General features: G+C 49.9%; 1 protein-coding gene across 2 annotated transcripts; it reads left to right on the top strand.

The window, feature by feature from the left end:
- The first annotated feature begins 1,223 nt into the window (after positions 1 to 1,223).
- Positions 1,224 to 14,818, top strand: SUV39H1 (SUV39H1 histone lysine methyltransferase). Of its 2 annotated transcripts, none has more exons than XM_050775677.1 (6): positions 1,224 to 1,689; positions 4,697 to 4,842; positions 5,873 to 6,535; positions 12,074 to 12,220; positions 12,307 to 12,436; positions 13,243 to 14,818. In XM_050775677.1, exons 1-6 carry the CDS (start codon positions 1,638 to 1,640, stop codon positions 13,374 to 13,376), a joined length of 1,272 nt encoding a protein of 423 aa, XP_050631634.1. In that variant the 5' UTR covers positions 1,224 to 1,637; the 3' UTR covers positions 13,377 to 14,818. The 2 variants fall into 2 exon arrangements, with proteins under 2 accessions (XP_050631634.1, XP_050631635.1); XM_050775678.1 differs by lacking the exon at positions 1,224 to 1,689 and adding an exon at positions 2,398 to 2,607.
- The last annotated feature ends 11,562 nt before the right edge of the window (positions 14,819 to 26,380 follow it).

Consider the following 26,380-nt stretch of genomic DNA (forward strand, 5'->3'; position numbering starts at 1 on the left):
GTCGGGAGTTCAAGACCAGCCTGACCAACATGGAGAAACCCCGTCTCTACTAAAAATACAAAATTAGCCAGGGTGGTGGCACATGCCTGTAATCCCAGCTACTCGGGAGGCTGAGGCAGGAGAATCGCTTGAACCCGGGAGGCGGAGGTTGTGGTGAGCCGAGATCGCGCCATTACACTCCAGCCTGGGCAAAAAGAGCAAAACTCTGTCTCAAAAAAAAAAAAGAAAAAGAAAACTCATTACAGTGTTCACCCCTGGTCTGTGTACCCATCTGTATTTGTGTTACACTCCAATCTGAGGTTTACATTACAATAGGTCAAACCTGTGAAGCCTGAAATGAATAAAACCTTATATTGGCCCCAGCATAGGGCAACGCAGTAGCCATTAATTTAATGCTGAATGAACAGACAAATGGCTGGAGGTGGGACACGGTAGCTCTGAGATGGCCTCTTAACTTTTGAGGTTTCCTGAAAAAGTGCTAGTCCAGAATGATTCACTTTCCAGATGAGCAGGAGACACCCACCCCAAGGTCACTTACTCGAGGTTTTACAGACCAGTTTAAGAAACTGCCTAAGGACAAGTAATTTAGTAAATGGCAGAGCCTGGATATGAGTCCAGGTAGTCAGGCTCCAGAATCCAGGCTTTTGCCCACTACTTTATAGTGGTTTGGGGCACCACCGGCCACAGACCCTTTTGTCTCCCCCTCAGATCCAGACAGGCAGAGGTCCTGTCTTAAATCACTCTTGTGGGTTGGACAGGTCTCCTGGACACCCAGGAGTGGGAGAGTCCTGCTGCCCGAGGAGACTGGGGGTACATGAGGACGAAAATCTGATTCTGCTCGAGAAGGAATAAGGGAGGGAAGGGGATGCATGGTGGGACTTCCGTTCCTGTCTGTCCCACTCAGGGCAAGCTAGGGCTGACGGAACCTCAGACCAGCCAGTCACTTCTTAATGAGCTCACAGCTGGACTAGCAGGCAGACAGAATATCCGTTTGGTTAACTGTATAACCGTTTGGTTGACTACAGAACTCATGGAGTGACAGGGAGAGGGGGCAATTTGAGGAAGTGACAGCGCGGTTTCCTGAACATCTAACTGAATGACAGCCTGCCTAGGACTGGCTGGGGCTGGTAGCCTGACAGTGGAAAAGACAGGCAGCCTCCTGAGGACCTTGCAGGCTGACTGATGGTCCGTGGTGCTATGCCTGCCTGGGTGGCCAGATGTTGTGAATGACTATTGTCAGGAATCACAGCTGGCCTGGGGGAATGTCTAGATGTTATACTGTCTGGCACTGTGTAAAGGAGGGCCACCTGGGGAAACCTCAGGCTGACTGATCAACAGATCCGTGGCTGCTTGCTAGGCAGCTGTATCTGGTAATCAACTGTCCACGCTGCTCGAATCACAGCATGCTGGAGGGCCTGGCTGGGTGCTCTGACTGACTGATCACCTGACAGACGGTGCGGTCAGTCGGATGCTGAGAATGACTGACGATGTGATGAGGGGCGGATTGAACGAGTCACAGGCCAGCTGGCCAGCAGCAAAATCAGCATAACCGTCTGACTCGATGGCTGTACGTGGTTACGGACTGTCTGCTCTGATAGAATCTCAGCTTCAACGCATCCGAGGAGACTGATTGACCAATGGTGGGGATGAGTCGCCTGAGAAATGACAGACTGGCTGACCCACTGACAGGTGGTGTGGAGGCTTAATCCTACCTCTAGTTGCTGTGACTATTTGCTTTGAGGGCCTAGCTGGGTGTTGTGACTGATCATGGTGTGAATGAGAAGTAATCTGAGGGAAAGACAGTGATCAACTGATAGTGTCCGACAGGGCTGTATTAGATGCTGACAATGACAGCTTGCCCCGACCTAATCACAGCCCGCCTGGGGGCATGGCTGGATGCTGCAGTCTATGAGAGGATTTAGCCAGGGAGAATCGCAGCTGGTCCCAGGGCTATGGTGGGTGGAGACGAGGACTAATTGAGGACAGGACGGTCATAGGGAATGATAAGGCTGGCTGGCTAACAGTGCTGTCTGCCTGCCTCCAGGGAGTCGCCGCCGGCCCGGGGGCACAAATGGAAACCGGTATTGACTGCCCGGCAGTGTGGATGGGGGCCGGGGGTCTGATTAGGCACCTGTCTGGTGCGACCGCCTGAGCGGTTGGATGGGGCGCTAGTCCACCTGGGAGCCCCGGCCTACTTGGGGTTAAAATGTGATGACGGGCTGACTGACGGTGATAATAGGGAGTATGACAGAACTCAGGAGCCACTGTGACTGGCTGATAAGGTGATTGGCTAGCAGTGTGACAGACAGACCAGCGCACGGGCAGGGCCTCGGGCAACTTTAGCTACCGCCACTGTCGCTCCCGCTGCCGCCGCCGCCCAGACGCACTCTGGGAAAGTGCGGCGAGCACCCGCCTCCGGGACCGAGCCGGGCGGCAGGGAGGGGTTCGGTCACGGCTCTCCGGTTGGTCCGCGCGGGTGCTGCGAGTCGCGAGCCGCGGCCAATAGGCTGCGCGTTCCCGGCCACGCCCGCGCGAGCTCTCTTCTCGCGAGGCCGGCTAGGCCCGAATGTCGTTAGCCGTGGGGAAAGATGGCGGAAAATTTAAAAGGTGAAGCAGTGGAGACAGAGGCGCGGGCCCGCTGGCCGGGCCGGGTGGGCTGGAGGGGTGGCGTCGCCGGCTCGGGACCCCGGCGTCTGAGGCCCCGGCGCCGGGAGCCGGAAGCTCGGCGCGGAAAGGATGGAGCTCGGGGAGCGCGGGCCTGGTGCGCGGGGCTGGGCGGGGCTGAGGGGAGGGGGCGCGTACCTCGGAACGCAGCGGGCCTGGGGCTAAGTGGGGACGCAGGAGGGGGGCGCGCGCCGCAGATCGCGACCGGACCAGCGCGCGCACGCGCGGGGGCTTGTCGGGGAGGCCGCGCCCGCGCGCGGGAAAATCGGCCCCCGGTGACCGTTACCCATTCGGTGTCCACGCGAGACGCCGGAAGGGGAGGGAAGATAAGGGGGACAGACCCCCCCCTTCAGAGTGCGGGGACAGGGAACTCTTCAGGGGGAACGTATCGCCTCTCGGCGTGATGGGGGAAGGGTTTGGAATAGAGGATCCCCCAGAAGAGGGAAATGGGGCCTTCCTAGTAGGACAGCTGGACTCCCCCATGTGCAGGGAAAGAGGGGTGACTCAGTTATGTTGGGGGGCCCCTCTATGTGACAAAAGCCGCAGGGAGGACGGGTTCCACAAGTTGGGGGACCTCTGAGGGGTTCAGGAGAGTCCACCTGTGGCCAGTTCCGGAGCCAGCAGCTGGAGGTATTAGTTGGGACCACTTAAGTGGGGTTTCGAATGCAAGTGAAGGAAGGGGTTTGCCAGGAGAGGAAAGCGTGGGCACATGCGGGCTCGGTCTCCACTTGATCTTGCCTAAGTGGGGGGGGGTATGGCTTGCACACGAAATAATTTTGAAAAGCTCTTGTACGTTTTTAGGTTGACATCTAGAGTTTAAGTGTGATTTTTGCAATGGGAGGCAGAAAATATTAAACATTTTAAAAAGATGAAGTAGGATGAGGACTGACTGCCCTTGGAATGTTTTGAGACGTGATTTGATAAAATGGCTTCTAAAGCACATTGATTAAGAATGTGCCTTGAATCAGAAAGAAATCTATTTTTTTAAATCTCTGTCTTACAAAATTTTGGCAGCCCCAGAAATATACCAGGTATATTTAAAAGAATCAGTGTCACTAATCTGTACTGCTTTGCATATAAATTCAGAGCATAACCCTTTGGATGAGCTTTACTCTTCACAGAAAGATGGATGAGACAGAAAGTCAAAATGTAGTGTGAAAAAATATACCTTGTGGATTTAAGGCACCCAGATTGATCATTTAAGGAGCCTTCCTGTAATGTAGTATCATTCCACAATCTCTTGCTCATCATTCCGAAATCTAAAAAGCCCTGAAAACTGAAATCCTTTTCTTAAATTTGGCACCATTTATGGCAAAAGTAGATTATAAAGTGGAACTATTCTGTGAGGCTATTTTATATCTCTATTTCTCCTCTTTAATGTGGGAAATTCATACTTTTGCTGCAGGACAGTTAATGCATTTGATTATAGCTTGATGTCCCGTGGCCACGTTGGGGGTGTTAGGTGATGTATCCTAGAACTAGTCTTGTAAAATCCAAAAAATTTTGAATTCCAAACCACATCTGGCCCAGGAGTTTGAGATAAGGGATTAAAGACCAGTCTTTCCAGTTAGCCTTTGTTTGGTGCCCTGGAGGTTTTAATCTTGTCCTCCCATCCGCGCCCACCGCCCCCAACACCTCGGGGCATTGCATCCTACTGAGATGGGGGGTTGTTCTCTTTCTTTTGCAAAGTGGAGAGAAAGGTAGTCAGGTCCTGAACCCAAAGCAGGTTTGCAGGCAGTATTAGGAATGACATGGAGTTTGAAGCTCTGGAAATAGATTCCTTTAGGACGATTCATGTTGCAAACCCCCCTCAGAGGTCTGCTGCTCCAGGGGCAGCCTTGGGCAGTGAGCATTGGGGTTCAAAGCACATTTCTGTTGTAGAACAGTCTCAGCATTGGGGAAGGCCTGTGGATTAAAGTTCCCTGACTCTTAGGCAGTCTTTGGGATGTCCCAGGGAGGATTTGGGGTCCCCTTTGACACCTGGCCTTGTCAGACTGCCCAGTAATAGTTCTTTCTGCCCTGCTTGATCCAGGCTGCAGCGTGTGTTGCAAGTCTTCTTGGAATCAGCTGCAGGACCTGTGCCGCCTGGCCAAGCTCTCCTGCCCTGCCCTCGGTATCTCTAAGAGGAACCTCTATGACTTTGAAGTCGAGTACCTGTGCGATTACAAGAAGATCCGCGTGAGTCTGGGGTGACCATGCTCTGGGAGGGGACAGGTCACAAGGAAGTTAAGTGTCCTGCCCTCTTGTCCCCAACTGCCCACATCTGTTTGCAAAGGGAATTTTCTCCTCTGACCCTGAAAAAATAGGATGAACAGACCCTTTTATCCCTATGTTACAGATAGGGAAACTAAGTAGCTTTCTGATGGGGGCAGGAGCCGGAATGAATTCTCTTCCCATCTCCCTAGGAATACAAAGTAACTGCAAAGGTTGAGATGCTGAACCCTAGAGTGGAAATGTCAACAGCTAACGGCTATTGAGCACTTTCAGTGTGCCAGGTGCTTCCTCTAGGAAACTCATTTAATCCCCTAACAACTGTGAAATGGGGACAGTTATTGCCAGAAGGGGGAGTGGCAGGATGGTTAGGAGAACAAACTGGAGTCAGCATGCTTGGGTTCCAGTCCTGGTTGTGTTTACCTACCCAAACCCTCAGTACTTCATTTCCTTTGTCATAAAAGGGGGATGACTAGGAGCATCCACCTCATGTCGGGTTGTGAGGATTAAGTTAGTTAATAATACATGTAAGCTGCCTAAAACAGGCAAGGACTTGTCAGGGTCCAGGTGAGCCATAGTGGTGGCAGTGATGATGGTTTGTCACTGGATGTATTTTGAAGGTGGGGCTAACGGGATGTGCGGAGGGTGGATGTCGGAAGTGTGAACAAAAGAGGATTCAAGGATGACTCCAGGAGTTCCGGTCTGAACAGCTAGAAGGAGGGAGCTGATGATGGGGAAGACCAAGGAGGGGAGTGGGTTTGGGAGATTAATTAAAAGTTGGAACAGTTTGGACAGACAGTAAGGGGGAGAGCAGGATTTGAACCTGGTAATCCTCACGCTAGAGCCCATGCTTTTTAACCACCGCATGAAGTCATTCCAGAAAAGGGGTGGGGTGGGTTAGGTGTTATCCATCAGCTTTGGCATGGAAGCCCCATGAAGGCTGGCCCAAAGATCTCACCACTTATGGTACCACCGTTCCCCTACCCACCCCCAACAGGAACAGGAATATTACCTGGTGAAATGGCGCGGATATCCAGACTCAGAGAGCACCTGGGAGCCACGGCAGAATCTCAAGTGTGTGCGTATTCTCAAGCAGTTCCACAAGGACTTAGAGAGGGAGCTGCTCCGGCGGCACCACCGGTCAAAGACCCCCCGGCACCTGGACCCAAGCTTGGCCAACTACCTGGTGCAGAAGGCCAAGCAGAGGCGGGCGCTCCGTCGCTGGGAGCAGGAGCTCAATGCCAAGCGCAGCCATCTGGGACGCATCACTGTAGAGAATGAGGTGGACCTGGACGGCCCCCCGCGGGCCTTCGTGTACATCAATGAGTACCGTGTTGGTGAGGGCATCACCCTCAACCAGGTGGCTGTGGGCTGCGAGTGCCAGGACTGTCTGTGGGCACCCACTGGAGGCTGCTGCCCGGGGGCATCACTGCACAAGTTTGCCTACAATGACCAGGGCCAGGTGCGGCTTCGAGCCGGGCTGCCCATCTACGAGTGCAACTCCCGCTGCCGCTGTGGCTATGACTGCCCGAATCGCGTGGTACAGAAAGGCATCCGATATGACCTCTGCATCTTCCGCACGGATGATGGGCGTGGCTGGGGCGTCCGCACCCTGGAGAAGATTCGCAAGAACAGCTTCGTCATGGAGTACGTGGGAGAGGTAGGGAGATGGGACCAGTGTGTGTGTGCAGCTCTTCCCACCCTGTGTTCACAGTGTGCACCCAGCTCTCCTCACTGTGTGTCTGCAACTCCCTGCTTTCCCTGTGGGAAAGGCCTGGTACACTGATCTAAGAGTGTCATAGGGACATCGGGCAGGGACAAGTATTCCATGCTGGTGGTTACAGAAACACCGAAATACTTCTGCACTGGGTTGACTTTATCAGGGTACTTAGCAAAGAAGAAAAGTGGGAGCTGAGATCCAGGCAGCCTTAGCATTCCTTGTATCAGGCCATGTGGTCTGGCATAGGGCTGCATCAGCTGGAAAGGCACTTCCTCTTCTCATTTCACAAGGGCCCATCTTATCACCAAGCAGTATCTGCCTGAGAAGCATTGTTTTACCAGTCTGCACAGAAGGAACGCAGTCTGGAGTAGGATGAGACATGCTTTGGACAAAGGTTGGCTAACTCCTTTAGACTTTCAGGACACTGGGGAAAGCTGAGTGTACTAGGCAAGCCAGCCATTGTAAAAACAACTCCCTCATCTTAGTGACTTTGCACATTACAAGTTTGCTTGCTTATGGAACAGTCCACTGTGGGGGTTTGGGTGGGTATCCTTTCACACAGCGACTGGGATACCGAGGCTCTTTCCCTCCTGTGCCTTTGCTGTGTCTTGAAGCCTTGGAGTCACCACTAGATCATCAGCATTGCCTAGCAGGCGGGCCAAGTCGGGGATAGAAGGGGCCCATCCTAGTGGGCCAGGCCTAGATGCAGCACCCATCACTTCTGCTCATGCTCCACTGGCTGGAACTGAGTCACTGGCCTTACCTCCGTGCAAGGGAGGCAACGGGATGTGCTTTAGCCATGTGCCCAGCTGCACAAGGCTAAAGCACAGCCATAACTAGCAAGTAGATAACAAGTATCTACAACAGAAAAATGTCACATTCTAAGATGGGATGCAGTTAGCATTTGGGATGAGATGAATTTTTGTTATGTAGAACTGTCTCATGCATTGGGGGACATTTAGCATTCCTGGACCTTTACCATTTAAATCCATGAGTGTGCCCTGTCATAGTGACAACCCCAGATACCTGTATATATTTCCATAGGTCCCTTAGGGGTGTGATATGGTTGGAAAGTGACAGAAACTGGCCTGAGGAACACTCACATGAGGGTGTCCACACTGTAGCACTGATACTGATGACAAGGAGAGGCTCCTGCTCTGAGAAACTGTAAAGTAGAGAGGGTCACACCCCACAGGGACAGAGACAATCTTGGGCAGAACAATCTATACCACAGAGGACCCTGACAGTCTGGGCAAGGAGACAGCCACACCCTGTCCAGATAACCCTGCTGGCCTGCTGGAGGAGATATCCACATGCCACAGGACCTGGCCATCTAGAAGGAGGAGTGGGGAGGTGTCCCCACCCTGAGGGCTCCTGACAGTGGGAGCGGGAGGGAGTCCTGATAATCTGTAGGAAGTCCATGTCTCACAGTGACCCCAGTGACCTGGAGGAAGAGCTTGTGCTCTCCACACTCTAGAGGACCTGGTCTGATTTAGGAAGTGTCCACACCCATGCTGTCATGACAGTCAGGAAAAAGAAGTGTCCTCACCCCAGAGGGATCCAGACAGCCTGGAGATCTAGTCTATACCCAAGGGCACCCTGACAGTATCGGGGTAAGTGTCCATGCCCTCAGTGTCCTGACACTCTGGAGGAAGTGTCCAGAGGTTGAAGGAACCCAAACTCTCTGGAGGAGGACATGTCCAGACCCCACAGGACCCCGACAGTCCACCGTCCTAGGAGCTGCACAGAGCAAGAAGTATCTCAGCCTCACTGTACTGGCATCTGGAGGAAACACTGTCCACCACACAGGGTCCTGACAGTCGAGGAGGAAGACTCTATACCCCAAGGGCCGCCTCGGACCCTCCTGGGCCTGAGAGTTTTCTGGCTGCTCTTCCTTAGTGTCTTTAATCCTCTACCCTGGAAACATCAAGGTTTCCAGGGATCCTCTCAGCCCTGTCCTCACCCTTCCTGCTCTCCACACATTCTTGCTGCACTATTTCCTGGTCGCCCTCCAGCACTCTCAGATCTGTGGGTCCTCCTGATGGTGCCACAGGCCTCCGGAAAGAGCCAAACTCATCTTCCCGCATCCCCCTCTGAAGAGACAGTATAGCAAATGGTTAGGAGAGTGGACTCTGGATCCTGACTGCCTGAGGCCGAAACCCAGCTCCACTACTCATCAGCAGTCACTAACCTCTGTGCCTGCATTTACTAATCTGCAAAATGGGAACGATAATAGCACTCAACTCACACACTTGTTACAAAAATTATTAAATGAGTTACTATGTATCAAGCACTTGGAAAAAGCACTTGAACAGTGTTCAGTACACAGTAAGTTTGATACAAACATTATCAGCACAGTCCAAACTTCAGCAAATCCAAAATGTCCAGAAGACCAAGTTTTTTTGTAACTCATCTGGCTACAGGACCCAGCCTGACTGGATAGGGTCCTATTTGTAGTCTTTATTTATCCTACTTGGGGTAATAGTCATAAATTTCGTTGCAGCAGTTCTAATTTACTTGATTCTGTAGTGCCATCCCAGACGCTGCCAGGGTGTTACAGAATCAAGGGCCTATCTGCACACCATGCTATCTACTGTCCTCCTTCAGCTGGGACATGTACTGACAGTCTGTACCAAGAGTCTGCCCTTCCCTCCTTTGCAGCCTCCCACGTTGGGTCAGAACTTTCACGTTCCTGCAGAACATTCCCATCCTCACCCAAGAGACAATGCCAGCCTATTTTACCCATTCTAAAACATGCATTTTCTTCCTATTTTAACATCTCTGAAATGAAAATGTCTTAATTAAATCATGGTGTATCATTTATAATTAACAGCAGTTTTTCCTTTCTTGGTAAAGGGCACATAAAATAAGGGTGTGCCTTACATTTATAAGTGGTCCTTATAACCACTCCTAACATTGCTCACTCTCCTATCAGAAACAGGAACACCTTTCACATCCATGATCTTGTATGGATCTTTACAACAGTCCCTGTCAGGTTGGGATTTTGTCACTGTCATTCCCATTCTGCAGATGAGAAAACTGAGGCCCAGAGGTGGAATAACTTCATTAAAATCACAAAAGTAGTATAATGGATAAAAAAAATAAAGGCCCAAATAATGTCTAAAACTGGTGCCCTGCCAGGCTGTAGCTTTTTTTTTTTTTTTAGCTGAGGAAACAGGCAGAGAGAACATTCTGGATCCCATGTCCAGGAGGGGGGCAGAGCAGCAGCTGACTCCAAGTCTTCTAGTTCCCAATCACGTCAGCACCCTCTCAGAACTGCCAGCTTATAGCCTGTCTTTTCCATTCATTCTGGAGAGCTGTTAAGGAGCGGAGACAGGCCGATCTGTTCCCAAGCTTTCAGGGTTGACCAGTCATTAGAGAATGGGACTGAAAAGAAGAGGAGAAGGAACCAGGAAGCGTTTGTGCCCTGGAGGGCCTGCAGTATGACTCACTCCTGGTGAGATTGGGAGAGCAGGTAGTGGCAGAATAGGCATGAAGATGGAGACCAGGGAGGATGTGGGCACTCCCCCTGGCTCGAGGAGGGCCTACAGTGAAAAAGATGGCTCATACCCCACCCACTAGGCCCGTGAGCCTGGGAGAGGCTGCCCTTTGATCCCAGGGCTTTATCAGACAAGTGGCCAGCTTTTGAGGTAGGGGAGGAACGGGAAGCTTGGAAGGCTGCCCAGAGAGGTCCCATCTGTTTGAGCTGATGCCACAAGGAAGACTGTGTGTTCTCCAGAGGTGAAGGGAGACTGATCTTGACATATTCCACCCTCATGCTGTGCCCCTTAGGAGAGAGACCCCCCTCTTCCACCAGGTGGTAAAGCCCTTTTATGATCTGCAACTTGTTTTAGAGAATCCTTCTCTTCTCCATTCCCCCTCAAGCCCTAAGCATTGTTTCCTGATCACAATCTTACACTGTGGGTGTCTGAATCTGTTTCTCTGTGACCAGACTTTGACCCCTTGAGGGCAGGGACCAATCCTGGTTCCTGTGTATCCCCTACCCACCTGTGACCCCTGAGAATGGTGACTGGGCCTGGTCCCTGTGTCTCCCTGATCAGACCGTGAGCCCTGGGTGCTGGGACTGGGCACAAGGAAGGCCTCAATAAAAACTCACCGAATGGATGAGTAAACAAACAAAAACAGGGTGCAGGGGAGCCAGGTTCCTCAACGAACAGAACTGGAGCACGAGGCAGTGGGTAGTGTGGCCCGAGGGTGGGGGTAAATTTTGGTTTCCTCAAGGCATTGTTAGTCAGCCGTTGGCATGGAACACAGCCTTGAGGGGACAGCCAGGAGAACACCAGTGTGGCCATCCTAGCTAAGGAGATGGATTCCCAAGTCAGAAGGGCATGGTCACCGGCCCACATGAGGGTGAGCAAGGAAGGAGGCCTGAGAGGGGTCTCTGGAGAAGGGAGGGGAAGGAAAAAGTGTGGCAGGGGAGTGCTGGAGCTACCTGGAGGGCCGCCACTTGGACAGAGGACAGGCTGCTAAGCCAGCAAGCAGAATCAAAAACAGCAGTCCCCATGTGTCTCCTGTGTGCTGTGCACTGTTCTTGGCTGAGGTACAGTGGGACCCCCACCCAGGGAAGGGCCTGGTCAGCTATGCTTGGGGATTGCCAGGAGGCTGCCATTGCTGGCCTCGGGGAAGAGGGGCCATGGGGCCGCAGAGGAGAGATTTGTTGGGGTGGATTGGGAGGCAAGGACAGGCTGGGGCTAGGATGGCAGCAAAGCTTCCTGTTTCCTAGGACAGGCAGGGACCCAGCTGGGGAGGAGGCACCCACTGCTGTCTGAAGCACCAGTTGACACCACGCAGCCCTGAGCCGAGGGAGAGCTCCTCTCACCCTGTTCTCCCTTCATCTTTCCTCCCTCTCTGCTGCTGTCTCTGAAGTGTGTGGCCTCAGCCTCTTTCTGGCTCTCTGGACCTCGGCCTCCCTCTGCCTCTGCCTCCACCTCTCTTGCCTGAGGCCCTTGCCCCTTTTCCCCATGGCCTGGATCTCTTCTTCCCCTCTCCCCACGCCCTCCCTGCTGGGTCCTACACGGGCTCAGGCTCCCTTGCCTGGATCAGTCAGTGTCTCTCCCCGTGGCACCCCAGGTCACTTTCTTTCTTGCCCTTGCTTTGGTCTCTCCTGATCACCTTCCTGCTCCGTCCCAGGGTGCTGGAGGCTCCAGGGGTTCTTGGGCAGCTCTTGCTGGGTGGCGGCAGGAGGCGCTCACATGGCCCCAGTTGAGCCCTGCAGCCAGGCCAGCCTGCGTTCACCGCCAGGGACTCCTCCTGTTAGCCAGAGGCCTGAGGCGGGCCGGGTGGTTGCCAATTGAGGCCCAGCTCCCCACAAAGGGCCAACAGACCCTCTGCGTCACTGCCTGCGTGTGTCCATGGGCAGGGGTGCCTCCTGCTCCCTGTCCTTCGGAGGTCAGGAGCAGTGCCGGCTTTCCTGAGCCTTCGCAGTCAATCTCCCCTCACCCATGGCCCTTTCCCTAGATCATTACCTCAGAGGAGGCGGAGCGGCGGGGCCAGATCTACGACCGCCAGGGTGCCACCTACCTCTTTGACCTGGACTACGTGGAGGACGTGTACACCGTGGATGCCGCCTACTATGGCAACATCTCCCACTTTGTCAACCACAGTGTGGGTACCCCCAGCAGGCGGGCAGGGGGTCAAGAGGGGCAGACTGGGGCCCCTCCTCACTCTCCCAACTGTTCTTTCTCGCCCAGTGTGACCCCAACCTGCAGGTGTACAACGTCTTCATAGACAACCTTGACGAGCGGCTGCCCCGCATCGCTTTCTTTGCCACAAGAACCATCCGGGCAGGCGAGGAGCTCACCTTTGATTACAACATGCAAGGTGGGGGTGGCACGGGACTGGGGGCAGGGGCGCACTGTGACTTAGGACACAAGGACCCCTCCCGAAGGCACACCAGTCACTCAGAGAACCAAGGAAAATTCTGTAGCGGGGGCTTTAAGATGCTCTTCCTGACTCCCAGTCCCCATTCGGACTACTAGACCCCTGCCTACCCCTTGAGTCTCCTCATTCCCAGCCCCTGAACCCTAACCCTGAGGCATTCATACCAACTTTTCCCAAGATTCCCGGAGAGTTAAGACACTCCTGACTCCAGTCTTGACTGAATTTCCCTCATCCCCCAGCCCCTCCCCACTCCTAGCTCCCTTTGGCCTTCTTCATCCCAAGCCTCTGGACACCCTTGTGGCCTCCAGCCAGTCCCCTCCTTGATAAGCTAGCCACCTCTGAGACCCTCAAAGGTAGGTCTTTGGCAGGAGAGTTCAGATGTACCTCTGGATGCCCAGGTGGCCCTCTATTCCTGCCCCTGCCCCCCCCCCCCCCTAAAATGACCCTCCTGGTTCCCTGACAGCTCCCTGCCTCCCCCAGCATTCCTCAACCCCTGGCCTGAACAACCTCCAGTGCTGAGCCCTCGCCCCAGCCCCAAACCACCAACCCTAAGATCTCCTCCCAACTCAAATTCCAGAGTTGCTCCCAGCCCCCAAGATCCTTGGTCTCGTGGTATAAAGGGTAGTGGGACCCTTCATCCAGGCCTTCTAACAAGTCCCCTGCCTCCTTTCCTGCCTTCCTCCCTCCCTCCTCCCCCTCCCTCCCTGCCTCCTTCCCTCCTCTCCTCCCTGGCTGTGACTCCACAGTGGACCCCGTGGACATGGAGAGCACCCGCATGGACTCCAACTTTGGCCTGGCTGGGCTCCCTGGCTCCCCTAAGAAGCGGGTCCGTATTGAGTGCAAGTGTGGGACTGAGTCCTGCCGCAAATACCTCTTCTAGCCCTTAGAAGTCTGAGGCCAGACTGACCGAGGGGGCCTGAAGCTACACGCACCTCCCCCACCGCTGCCCTCCTGTCGAGAATGACTGCCAGGGCCTCACCTGCCTCCACCTGCCCCCACCTGCACCTACCTGCTCTACGTTCAGGGCTGTGGCCGTGGTGAGGACTGACTCCAGGAGTCCCCTTTCCCTGTCCCAGCCCCATCTGTGGGTTGCACTTACAAACCCCCACCCACCTTCAGAAATAGTTTTTCAACATCAAGACTTTCTGTCGTTGGGATTCATGGCCTATTAAGGAGGTCCAAGGGGTGAGTCCCAGCCCAGCCCCAGAATATATTTGTTTTTGCACCTGCTTCTGCCTGGAGCTTGAGGGGTCTGCTGCAGGCCTCCTCCCTACTACCCTAAAGGTATGGGGAAGCAACCCCAGGGCAGGCAGACATCAGAGGCCAGAGTGCCCAGCCCGATACGAAGCTGGTTCCCCGGCCACAGAAACTTTGTACTAGTGAAAGAAAGGGGGTCCCTGGGCTACGGGCTGAGGCTGGTTTCTGCTCGTGCTTACAGTGCTGGCTAGTGTTGGCCCAAAGAGCTGTAGGGTCTCTTCTTTAGGGCTGCATATCTGAGAAGTGGATGCCCACATGCCACTGGAAGGGAAGTGGGTGTCCATGGCTCACTGAGCAGTGAGAGGAAGGCAGTACAGAGCTGGCCAGCCCTGGAGGTGGGTTGGGACCAAGCTCTGCCTTCACAGTGCAGAAAAGGTACCTAGGGCTCTTGGGAGCTCTACGGTTGCTGGGGGCCCTGACCTGGGGTGTCAAGACCGCTGACACCACTCATAGCTGGAACCAAGATCTCAATAGTCCGTAGATAGCACTTAGGACAAGAATGTGCATTGATGGGGTGGTGATGAGGTGCCAGGCACTGGGTAGAGCACCTGGTCCACGTGGATTGTCTCAGGGAAGCCTTGAAAACCACGGAGGTGGATCCCAGGAAAGGGCCCATGTGGCAGAGGGCAAAGTACAGGCCAAGAATTGGGGGTGGGGTAGATGGCTTCCCCACTATGGGATGACGAGGTGAGAGGGAAGCCCTTGCTGCCTGCCATTCCCAGACCCCAGCCCTTTGCGTTCATCCTGGGTCCACTGGTCTCAAAAGTCACCTGCCTACAAATGTACAAAAGGCGAAGGTTCTGATGGCTGCCTTGCTCCTTGCTCCCCCACCCCCTGTGAGGTCTTCTCTAGGAAGTCCTTTCTGACTACCTGTGCCCAGAGTGCCCCTACGTGAGACTGTATGCCCTGCTATCAGATGCCAGATCTATGTGTCTGTCTGTGTGTCCATCCCGCCGGCCCCCCAGACTAACCTCCAGGCATGGACTGAATCTGGTTCTCCTCTTATACACCCCTCAACTCTACGCAGCCTGGAGTGGGCATCAATAAAATGAACTGTCGACTGAACAAACCAAGATGTGAGGTGCTTGTGTGGGTGGGGGTTGAGGGGATAGAGTCTGGGAGCTGGGTTTGCCCAGTAACACGTTCCTCAAACCTCAGCCATTTGACTCTAATCCTCAAAATTTCAGCCCCCACAGCATATTACTTACACCATCGTCTATATAACATCTTGACCTAAAATAAGTTTGTTTTATACTTAAACTTTAAAATGCACTTAAGGCTGGGTGTGGTGGCTCACATCTTTAATCCCAGCACTTTGGGAGGCCAAGGCAGGCAGACTGTTTGAGCTCAGGAGTTCGAGACCAGCATGGGCAATGTGGTGAAACCATGTCTCTACAAAAAATACAAAAATTGGCCAGGTGTGGTGGCATGTGCCTGTGGTCCCAGCTACTCAGGAGGCTGAAGTGGGAAGACTGCTTGAGCCTGGGAGGCGGAGGTTGCAGTGAGCTGAGATCTCACCACTGTACTCCAGCCTGTCTCCAAAAAAGAGCCAGACCCTGTCTCAAAACAATGCAATTAAATTGACTGGTTTAGACTGGCCATAACTAGTTTTGACTGGACTTGACTGATCTTGACCTGTGTTGGCTGACTTTGACTCGTCATGATTGACTGTGACTGGTGGTAGCTAGCTGTGACTGGCCTCAACTCGTCTTGACCAATCAGGACTGGCTTGGACTGAGATTGACCAGTTTTGACTGCTTAAACTGGCTGTGATCAGCCTGAACTGGCTTGGATTGGCCTGGACCAGCAGGGACTGAAATGGACTGGTTTTGACCAGCTTTGACCAGCCTTGACTGGTCTTGGCCTGCTGTGACTAACCTGGACCAGCTGTGACTGGCTGTGACTATAATTGACTAGTTTGGACTGGCCATGACTGGCTTTGACCCATCCTGACCAGCCATGACCAGTGGTTTCTGGCCTTGACTGGCCGTGATCAGCTTTGACCAGCTTAGACTAGCCATAACCAGCTTTGATCAGTCTTGACTGGCCATGACTGGTGGTGACCAGCCATGACTGGTAGTGTCTGGCTAGACCCTGCCACCTCCTGCCTGACCAAGTGCCCAGGCCTCAGGTGCTATATACAGCACTGGGGGGGTAGGGGGAGGATAAAAGGAGTGGAGCAAAGTGGAGAGAGAGAAAACCAAATCCACTGCTGTCTAAATGGAAAAACCATAATCACTTGCCATAAGCAAACAAAAATAACCAGAGAAATACATCAATGGAAATATTAAAATGTGATAATATTCTAGCTAGACCTTCTAGCTGGACCTTCCCTGCTCTTAAAGGCTTTGAACCCAAAATCTGCCTCCTGCATTCAAAATGAAAAGTTTGTGTGTGCTGGGGAAGCTTTTTCTGCAAATATTTATTGAGCATCTATATGGTGCCAGGGTATAAAGTGGAGAACGAAGAGCACATTTCAGATATACTTACTCATTTTCATCATCTCTCAACCCGAATGGGAGCCAGTGCTCTTTGTTTTTGCTCAGAGACCTCACATGCCATGACACAGATACCCAAATATTTCAAAGACCTCATACAGAGGTGACAGGATCCCAAAGAGCCCAGAGACCTCATACACAGGGTACCTAGGACATATACAGGGCACCTAGGGTATAAGGCCTCATAGACCATATACCCTGAATATTGACCCCAAACTTCTCAGAAACCTCATACCCTGGGATACGCACCTACATATATCTCAGAGCTCTCATAACTGGACACACTGCAAGTAACACAGGTTTCACTGAAACTATGGGCTACAGACTCCTAAACAGCTCTTAGACCTCACATACTGCCTCATATACTGGGATTCAGACCTCAAACACATCAGATAACTTTCCTTTGATGACAGAGATGCACAACCACCTCAAAGACCTTACAACTTGAGATGTCACTACCCAAACTATTTGGAGGCTCCACACCCTGATCATTGACTTCCAAACCGCTCAGATACTTAATATCCTGGGACAGACCCCTAAACAACTGGCATACCCTGGACACAGACTGCCCAAACACCCGAGATACCTCGCCCTCTGAAAACAGATCCTTAAATGGTTCTGAAACCTCACCTTGGATAGAGACCCACAAATTGCTCAGAGACACCCTTGAAAACAGACAAGTAAACATCCCAGAGACCTTACACGTGAATATAGTGCCACAAACAACTCAGAGACTCAAGTCTTTGACGCAGACCCCAAGAGCTTAGAGATCTCACAGCCTGGAAACAGACCATGCTCACAGGACTCATACCTGGGAAACAAATCTGTTCACAGCTCAAACATGACCTCACGCCTTCTGACACAGACCCCTCAACAGTTCAGAGCCAAGGCAGCCTAGGAATCAATATATTTCTATTCTGTTGGTAACAGACAATACCAAACACTTCAGAGACCTCACGCTTTGTAACCCACACACCCAAAGAGCTCAGAGACCTAGAAATCTGATTACAGACCTCCGGGAAGCTCAGAGACTTCACAATCAGGGATAAAGATCCACCAATTTCTCAGAGAACTCACAAACTGGGACAGAAATGGACCAACAGTTCAGAGACCTCACACCCTCTTCTCAGACCACCAGACAGCCCAGAGACCTCACACCACAGACACAATACTAGAGAGCCCTAAAATCACATACGCTGGAACACAGGCCTGAAAACTACTGAGAGGCTCACACCTTGGACACAGATTCCTGTTCGGAGATGTCATATACTGGACATAGAGCTCCCGGAAATAGCTCACAGCCTTTATACACTGAGACAGATCCCCAAACAGCTCAGAGGCCTCACAGACCTGAAAATGTGGACACAAACCCTCTATAGAGCTTAAAGACCTCACACCCTATGACAAAATCCCTGAGGAACTGAGATCACACCCCCTGGACACGGACCCCAAATAGCTTAGAAACCTCATATCCTAGGCTCAGACCCCCAAACAGTTTGGAGTCTTCCCACTCTAAACGCAGACCTCTAAATGCTTCAGGAATATCACACCCTGGACTCAGTCCTCAAAACCATTCATGGAACTTGCCCTTTGTCCTCATCCAGAAAGATTTCAGATGGCTGACAGTCATGGACATGGATCACCAAACAGCTTTGAAACCTTTGTGCAAAGTTGGCCACAAACAGTGGAGAGACTTCGTAATTGGAACACAGACCCAAAACGGCTTAGGACCTCACATTGTGGACACAGGCTCCCAAATGACTCACAGAACTTCTAACCTGGGAGACAGACATGAAAACAGTTCAGAGACATCACATCCTGGCTACGTATGCCCACACAGCTCAAGCACCTCACATTATGGGACACAAACCCTCAAAGAGTTAACCTCACAACCTGAAAAGTAAACCCACAAACATGCCAGAGACCTCACACAGCAGACAGACAATGCAAAAATGCTCAGAGTTGACAAACTTTACACCCTAGGATACAGACCCCTAAATAGCCCAGTGACCCAGTAACATACAACTTGGGCACAGACCTCCAAACACTAGAGAGATGTCAGAAACTGATAACAGAACCCCAAACTGCTCAGAGACCCCAAACCCTAGAACCAGACCCCTAATAAGTCACAGACCTCATACCCTGGGACTGAGACTCCCCCAACAGGAACTGTCTCACTCTTGGAAACATAACAGTTGAGGGACCTCAATACCAAGGAATACAGAGATCAGAGATCTGACACTTTGGGACACAGAGGGTGAAGCACTCCAGAGGCTTGAAACAGTAAAAAGACATTAGTACAAAGACATCAGACTCTGGAAACAAATCCTGAAACTGCTCAGAAAAATCAACCCTAGGACAAAACCCACGGCATCAAAGAGAACTCATTCGTTTGGGACACTGGCTCAAAACAGTTCAGGGGTGATACTCAAATACATCAGAGTTCTCATACAAGGGTACAAAACCTCACACCTGAAAAGAGAGACTGCTAAATACTTCAGAGACATCATACTCTGCACAGGGACAACCAGAGAGTTAAGAAATTTCACACCTATAGACCTTCAAACACCTTTGAAAACTCACTCACTGGCGAACACACACCCATTAAAAGCTCAGAGACCTTAACCCTGGAACAAACCCCTAATGTGTCAGATATATCAAACCCTGGGACTGAGCCCTCTGAAAAGGAACAGAGACTTCATACCTGAAAATATATTCCAAACAGGTCAAGGGACTTTGAACCCAAAAGAGCTCAGGGACCATGTATCCTAGGACACCAGTGGACAAACAGCTCAGAGACCTCACAATGTAAACACAACCCGCAAAACAGCCCAGTGAACTCACCCCCCTGGAATGTAGACCAGAAAAAGCGCAGAACCCTCGAATTCAGGATTCAGAATCCTTCTGAGACTTAAGAGTATAGATCCCAAAATACAATTCAGAGAATTAATATGCTGGATGCAGAATATCAACTAATTCAGAGGCCTCAAATTGTGGGACGTACACACCCAAAGAGATCAGAGACCTCACATCCTGGACATACACCAGCAAACAGACCAGGGACCTCAACCCTGTGACACGCACGCACACACACACACACACACAGAGCTCACAAAATTCAAATTCTAGGAAACACACACCCAAAAAGAATGGGGACCTCACATCCTGTGACATACTCACAGAAAGATCAAAAACCACACAAGCTGAGACATACACCCACAAATATTTCAGAGAACTAACATCTGGGGCCTTATACCCACAAACAGATCACCGAACTCAGTCCCTGGGACACATACACATAAAAATACCAGACACTTCACATGCCAGGACATATACCCATGAGTAGATCAGAGCACTCACACCTTGGGAAATAAACCAAAGACTGTATCAGGGACCTCACATATTAATTGGGGCACACATTCACAAAGAGACCAGAGACTCAATTCCTGGGACATAAACCCAAATACCTCAGAGATCTCGCATGCTGGGACAAAGAAATCAAGACAAGTCAGAACCTCACAACCTGGGACCCAGAGCCACAAGCAGATAAGAGATTATACACTGCTGACAAACATACAAGAACAGATCAGAACCTTCACATCCTGAGACATACAACCACAAGGAGATCAAAGAGCACACATCTTGACATACACCCATAACCAAACCAGAGACTTGACATTCTGGGACACTGATCCTCAAAGAGATCAGAGAATTCATACCCTTGGACTTACACCCACAAATAGGTAACAGACCTTGCAGGCTAGAAATACACATAGAACTAGATGGACGACCTGTCATCCTGGAACATAAACCCAAAAAGAGGCCAGAGAATTTACGTCTTAGGACACACACTCACAGTCACAACAGAGACTTCACATCCTAAAATATAAACCCACAAAGGATCAGAGATCATAAACTAAGGAATATACACCCACAAAGGAACAGATACTGTCCACCCTGGGATATATATTGAGAAAGACCAGATAAATGCACAACCTAGGAAATACACTAAAAAAATCCTGGGAAATGAATCCACAGATAGTAAACAAACACTGGGGTATACAAACCCACAAACAGATCAGAGATCATGTACCCTGGGACACATATCCACAGACAGTTTGGGGTTTCACGTCCTGGAACAAACAGCAAAAAACAAATCAGAGACATTAAACGCTTGGCAATACATGTGAAGAGATCAGAGATAACATAGCCTGGGACACTGACAAAATGTTCACAGACCTCGCATGCTAGGAAATTTGCCCAGAAAAAGATCAGAAACCTCACATCCTATGACACACAACCTCAAACAGATCACAGACATAAAATCCTGCAAAACACACCCACAAACCATTCACAAATCTTGCATCTTGGAACATACAACGACAAACAAATCAAAGACCTCACATCTAGGGGAGGTCACACCCATAAAGACAATACAGATAACAGACCCCGAGACACACGCATACCCAGATACATATAGATAACTGACATCTTGGGAATATAGTTGCAAACAGATCAGAGGGCTCACATCATGGGATATACACTGACAAAAAGATTAGAGACCTTACAACGTGGACATGCACCCACACAGATCAGAGACCTCCACTCCAGCAACGTACATGGACAAATGGCTCAGAGATCTCACATCCTGGAGCATACAAAAACAAACAGATCAGAGACTTCAAATCCTGCAGTATACAACCATAATCCAGTCACACTTCATGTGCTGAAAAACACACCCATAAACAGATGGTAGACATGACATCTTACAGCATAACTCCCAAGAGATCAGATGATTCAAGAGTTTTGGCTTCAAATTTCTCTCTGACCTCTGCTTCTGTCATTGCATCACCTTCTGTGACTCTACTTCCGTCATCACATGGTCCTCTCTGATGTAACACACACAGTCTTCTCAGACCCTGAAGGTCCTACCTTCCTCATATAAAGACTCTTGTGATGACAGTGGGCCCACCTGGATTGTCCAGGATAACTGCCCCCATCTCAGGATGCTTACCTAATATGTATTTGCAAAGTCCCCTTTCCAGATAAGACAACATATTAACAAGCTCCAGGAATGAGGTGAGGACATATTTGGGGATTTATCATCTGACGAAACAGAACATACATGCACAAAGAGAACCCTCACATCCTGGGACTTTCACCCATGAACTGCTCACATATCTCACAGCCGGAGTCATAGACCTCCAAAGGGATCGGAGAACTCCCACTCCTGGACATCAATCCAAAAAGATCAGAGAGCCACACACTCTGGGGCATATGCCAAATGATGCTCATAGTCCTCACACCCTGGGGATTAAACCCACAAAGACATAAGAGAATCACACTCTGCCAAGTACATTCTCAAAGAGAACCAGAACCTGACATGCGGGATAGACACTAGCGAAGAGATCAGGGACCCCACATCCTGGGACAAACACCCTCGAACAGACTAGACTTCTGACTTTGACACACAGACACAAAGAACACAAAAAAACATATTCACTGACAGACACCCACAGACAGGCCAGGAACCTCACAAATTAGACATAAAACCACAAAGAGAATGGGACTCACACCCTCTACAAACACCCTGAGGAGATGACACACTCACATACTATGACACACACACACAAATGGATCAGAGACCTATCTGAGAAACAACCAGAAACCACACCAGAGACCTCTAATACCACGACACGAACCACCAGGTCACAGGCCTCACATGCAGAAAATACTCCTGAAGAAGTACAGAGACCTGCTGTCTTTGGGTATAGACCCAAGAGATCAGAGGTCTCCCACAGAGTGCTCCAAAACCTCACATTATGGATACATGTATCACAACAAAACCTGACTTCTGCTATAAATACCAGCACACAAACCAGAAATTTTATATGCTTATCATAAGTACCCCCAAATATTGGCAAAACAGCTCAGAAAATTCATGCCAGGGATATATACCCACAAACAGATCAAAGACCTCATATCCTAGGCCAAGCATTCAGAATCAGATCAGAGAACTCACTTCCTGAGAGAACCCTTTCAAAGAGGTGAGAGGCCAGGCGCCATAGCTCATGCCTATAATCCCAGCACTTTGGGAGGCCAAGGTGGGCGGATCACCTGAGGTCAGGAGTTCGAGACCAGCCTGGTCAACATGGTGAAACCCCGTCTCTACTAAAAATACAAAAATTAGCCAGGCATGGTGACATGCGCCTGTGGTCCCAGCTACTTGGGAGGCTGAGGCAGGAGAATTGCTTGAACCTGCGAGGCGGCAGTTGCAGTAAGCCAAGATCGCACCATTGCACTCCAGCCTGGGCGACAGAGTGAGACCCCATCTCAAAAAAACAAACAAAAAAAGAGGTGAGAGACTTCACTCTCTGCTTCATTCACCAGCAGACATACCAGAGGCTTCACTCCATGACACAGAGACAGACAAATCAGGGAGTCTCACATCTTGGGATATAAACCCAGAAACAGGGCAAGAATTTCAAGCAAAAGGAAATATACTCACAAAGAGCTTGGAATCCTTACACCCTAGACGTACGCACCTCAACAGATCAGAAAACTCACACGCTAGCACATGTACACAAAATCAGATTGGAAATGTCTCATCCTAGAACATATGCTCCTCCACAAAAGCTGAGAGCACAAATTCTGGGACACACACCACCAAATAGATCATCAGATCAGAGACCTGCACAGAAATCAGCGACCTCCACTATCAGACACACACCCTCACAAATAGATCATGGAGTTCACATCCTGACAACCAGATAGAGACAGCACAACCTGAGACACTGTATTCATTTTCTATTGCTGCTGAAACAAACCACTAAAGAAGCTTTTTGTCATAAAACAATGCAAATTTATTATCTCAGCTGGGGGTGGCTCATACCTGTAATCCTGGCCTTTTGGGAGGCTGAGGTAGGCAGATCCCTTGAGCCCAGGAGTTCGAGACCAGCCTGGCCAACATGGCAAAACCTCTCTTGTCTCTACTAAAAATACAAAAATAAGCCGGGAGTGGTGGCGGGCGCCTGTAGTTCCAGCTACTCGGGAGGCTGAGGTACGAGAATCACTTGGGCCTGGGAGGCAGAGGTTGCAGTGAGCCGACATGGCACCACTGCACTCCAACCTGGGCGACAGAGTGAGACTCTTGTCACCAAAAACAAAACAAAACAAAAAAAACTTATGATCTTACATTTCCGACAAAGAGTCTTACAGGGTAAAAGTCAAGGTGTTGGCAAAGCTGACTTCTTTCTGGAGTTCCTTGAGGAGAATCCAATTTCTTTTTTCTTTTTCTTTTTTTTTCTTTTCTTTTTTTTTTGAGACAGAGTCTCGCTCTGTTGCCAGGCTGGAGTGCAGTGGCGCGATCTCGGCTCACTGTAACCTCTGACTCCCTGGTTCAAGCGATTCTCCTGCCTCAGCCTCCTGAGTAGCTGGGATTACAGGCACGCCACCATGCCCAGCTAATTTTTGTATTTTTAGTAGAGATGGGTTTTCAACAGGTTGGCCAGGATGGTCTCCATCTCCTGACCTTGTGATCTGCCCACCTCGGCCTCCTAAAGTACTGGGATTACAGGCTTGGGCCATCATGCCTGGCCAGAGAATTCCAATTTCTGTAGGCTGCCTACATTCCTGAGCTCATGGCCCCTTCCTCCATCTTCAAAGCCAGAGGTCTGTTTCACCTTCAATCTTTCTTTCTCTCTCTCTCTCTCTCCCCCCACCCCCCTTTCTTCCTTCTCCTCATCTCTGTCTCTCCTTGTATCCGTCTATCTCTAGCTCTCTTTGATCTCTGTATATGTTGTCCATCATCTTTTCTCTACTTCCATCACTATATAGCCCTCTCTGACTCTTGCCTTCACACCTCCCTCATATGAGGACACCTGTGATTACACTGGGCCTGCCCCGTTAATCTAGGATAAGCATCCCCATCTCAGGATGCTTAACTTCTACAAAGTCACCTCTGCAAAGTCCCTCACAATCACCTCTGCAAAGTCCTCCTTTCCATGTAAATTAGCATAATTGTAGGTTTCAGAGATTAGGAAGTGGACATCTTTGGGGTACCATTAGCTACCAGAGACCTACATACACACACAAACAATTCACAGACTTTACATCCTGAGTCATACATTTCCAAATAGATCAGACGCCTCCCACTCTCTAACAGACATCCAAAAAGAGCAGAGACACATTCTGGGACATATACCAAAAAATACTCAGAGTCTTCAATCACTTGGAATTAAACTCACAAACACATAAGAGAACTCACCATCTGGGACATACACACTCAAAGAGAACATGGACCTGACATAATAGGATGTATACCCACGAAGATATCAGGGGTGCCACACACTGCAAAATACACCCCCAACAGATCAAATCTCCAAACCTGGGACATACACACGCACACTGCAGAAAGAAACATTCTCAGGCATAAACCCACTAACAGGTTAGGTACCTTACAATCCGGGACATGTTGAATTAGACCTCACACCCTTGACAAATACACACAAAAGAGACACTCACATACTGTGATATTCACTAGCAAACAGATCACAGACCTCATGTAAGAAACACAACCAAAAAGAGATCAGAGACCTTGAATCCTGCAACATGAAACTACAAACAGCCTAGAGACCTTACCTGCAGGGTATATATGCAGAATAGGTATACAGACCTGACATCTTGAGATATAGCCACAAACAGATCAGAGACCTTGCAACCTGAGATAGATACCCATAAACAAATCAGAGGTCTCAATCCTGCAATAAGCACCCATAATCAAGCCAGAGACCTCACATGCCAGAAAAAAGAACCACAAATAGGTCACAGACCTGAAATTTTGCAACATACACCCATAAAGAGATCAGAGAGCTTATATTCTGAGACATACTTCCAAACAGGTCAGAGGTTTTCAAACCAAGGGAAATAACCCACAAATAGCTCAATAACTTCACAGCTTGGACACATACACACCTCAACAAATATATATATTATACACACACACACACATACAATATATATATTATATCTACTATCGGCCCTCGGATTCAACCAACTCTGGATCAAAAACATTGAGGGAAAAGATAATTTAAAAACATAGTAAAAATAATACAAATAAAAACAATGTAGTATAACAACTACTTACGTAGCATTGTGTCAGGTATTATAAGAAATCTTGAGATTATCTATACAGAAGAATTTACATAGATTACATGCAAATACCATATCATTTTATATAAGGTACTTGATCGTTCATGGATTTTGGTATACACAGGGCTCCTGGAACCAATTCCCCCAACCCACAGATATTGAGGGACAGCTATATTGTTACATATATATATGAATATATATGCCAGCATATAAATCACATATGCTTGAAAATAAACCTAAAAAAACCTTCAGAGATCTGATAACCTAGAACATTAGAACATGTATGCCCCAACAGCTCAGAGAACTCACATCCTGGGATGTACATCCATAAAGAGCTCAAAGATCAAACATCTCCTAGGGCATGCTTTTACAAACGGATCAGAAAACTCAGATCCTATGATAAAACCCTCAACAAAGGTCAAAGACTTCACACAGTGGTTCATTCACCAGTGAACACATTAGACATTTCACACCATCAGACACCACCCACAAACAGATCAGGGAATTCACATCCTGAGACATACACCAACAGATCAGAGACATCACAAACTGGACATGTATCCAAAAACATCAGCGGCTACGGGACCTGAAACCACAAAGGGTTCACAAACTTTCTTTCCTGGACACACATACCCAACTAGATCAGAGATCACTCATCCTAGGACATGAATCCAGAAACAGACCAGAGAATTCATATTCTGGGACACATATCCTCAAAGAGGTTAAAGACCTTCCACCCTGGTTCATTCTCCTGCAAATAGATCACAGAATTCACATCAGATACACCCCTACATGTGTATCAGGGAGTTCACATCCTGGCACATATACTGACAAATAGATAACAGACCTCACAACATGGACGTGTAACCACAAACAGATCAGAGACCTCAAATACCAAAAATAGTGCAGAGCCCTCAGATTATGTGCCATACAGCATCAAACAGGTCAGGGAACTGAAATCCTGGGATATGCACCCACA

Source organism: Macaca thibetana, chromosome X (assembly GCF_024542745.1).
Source record: "Macaca thibetana thibetana isolate TM-01 chromosome X, ASM2454274v1, whole genome shotgun sequence".
Lineage (NCBI taxonomy): Eukaryota > Metazoa > Chordata > Mammalia > Primates > Cercopithecidae > Macaca > Macaca thibetana.

Coding starts and splice junctions, on each gene's coding strand:
- SUV39H1 (XM_050775677.1), top strand. CDS start 1,638: ATGGTGGGGATGAGTCGCCTGAGAAATGACAGACTGGCTGACCCACTG. Junction 6,536..12,073: donor TCATGGAGTACGTGGGAGAG/GTAGGGAGATGG, acceptor CCCTTTCCCTAG/ATCATTACCTCAGAGGAGGC. Junction 12,437..13,242: donor CTTTGATTACAACATGCAAG/GTGGGGGTGGCA, acceptor GTGACTCCACAG/TGGACCCCGTGGACATGGAG.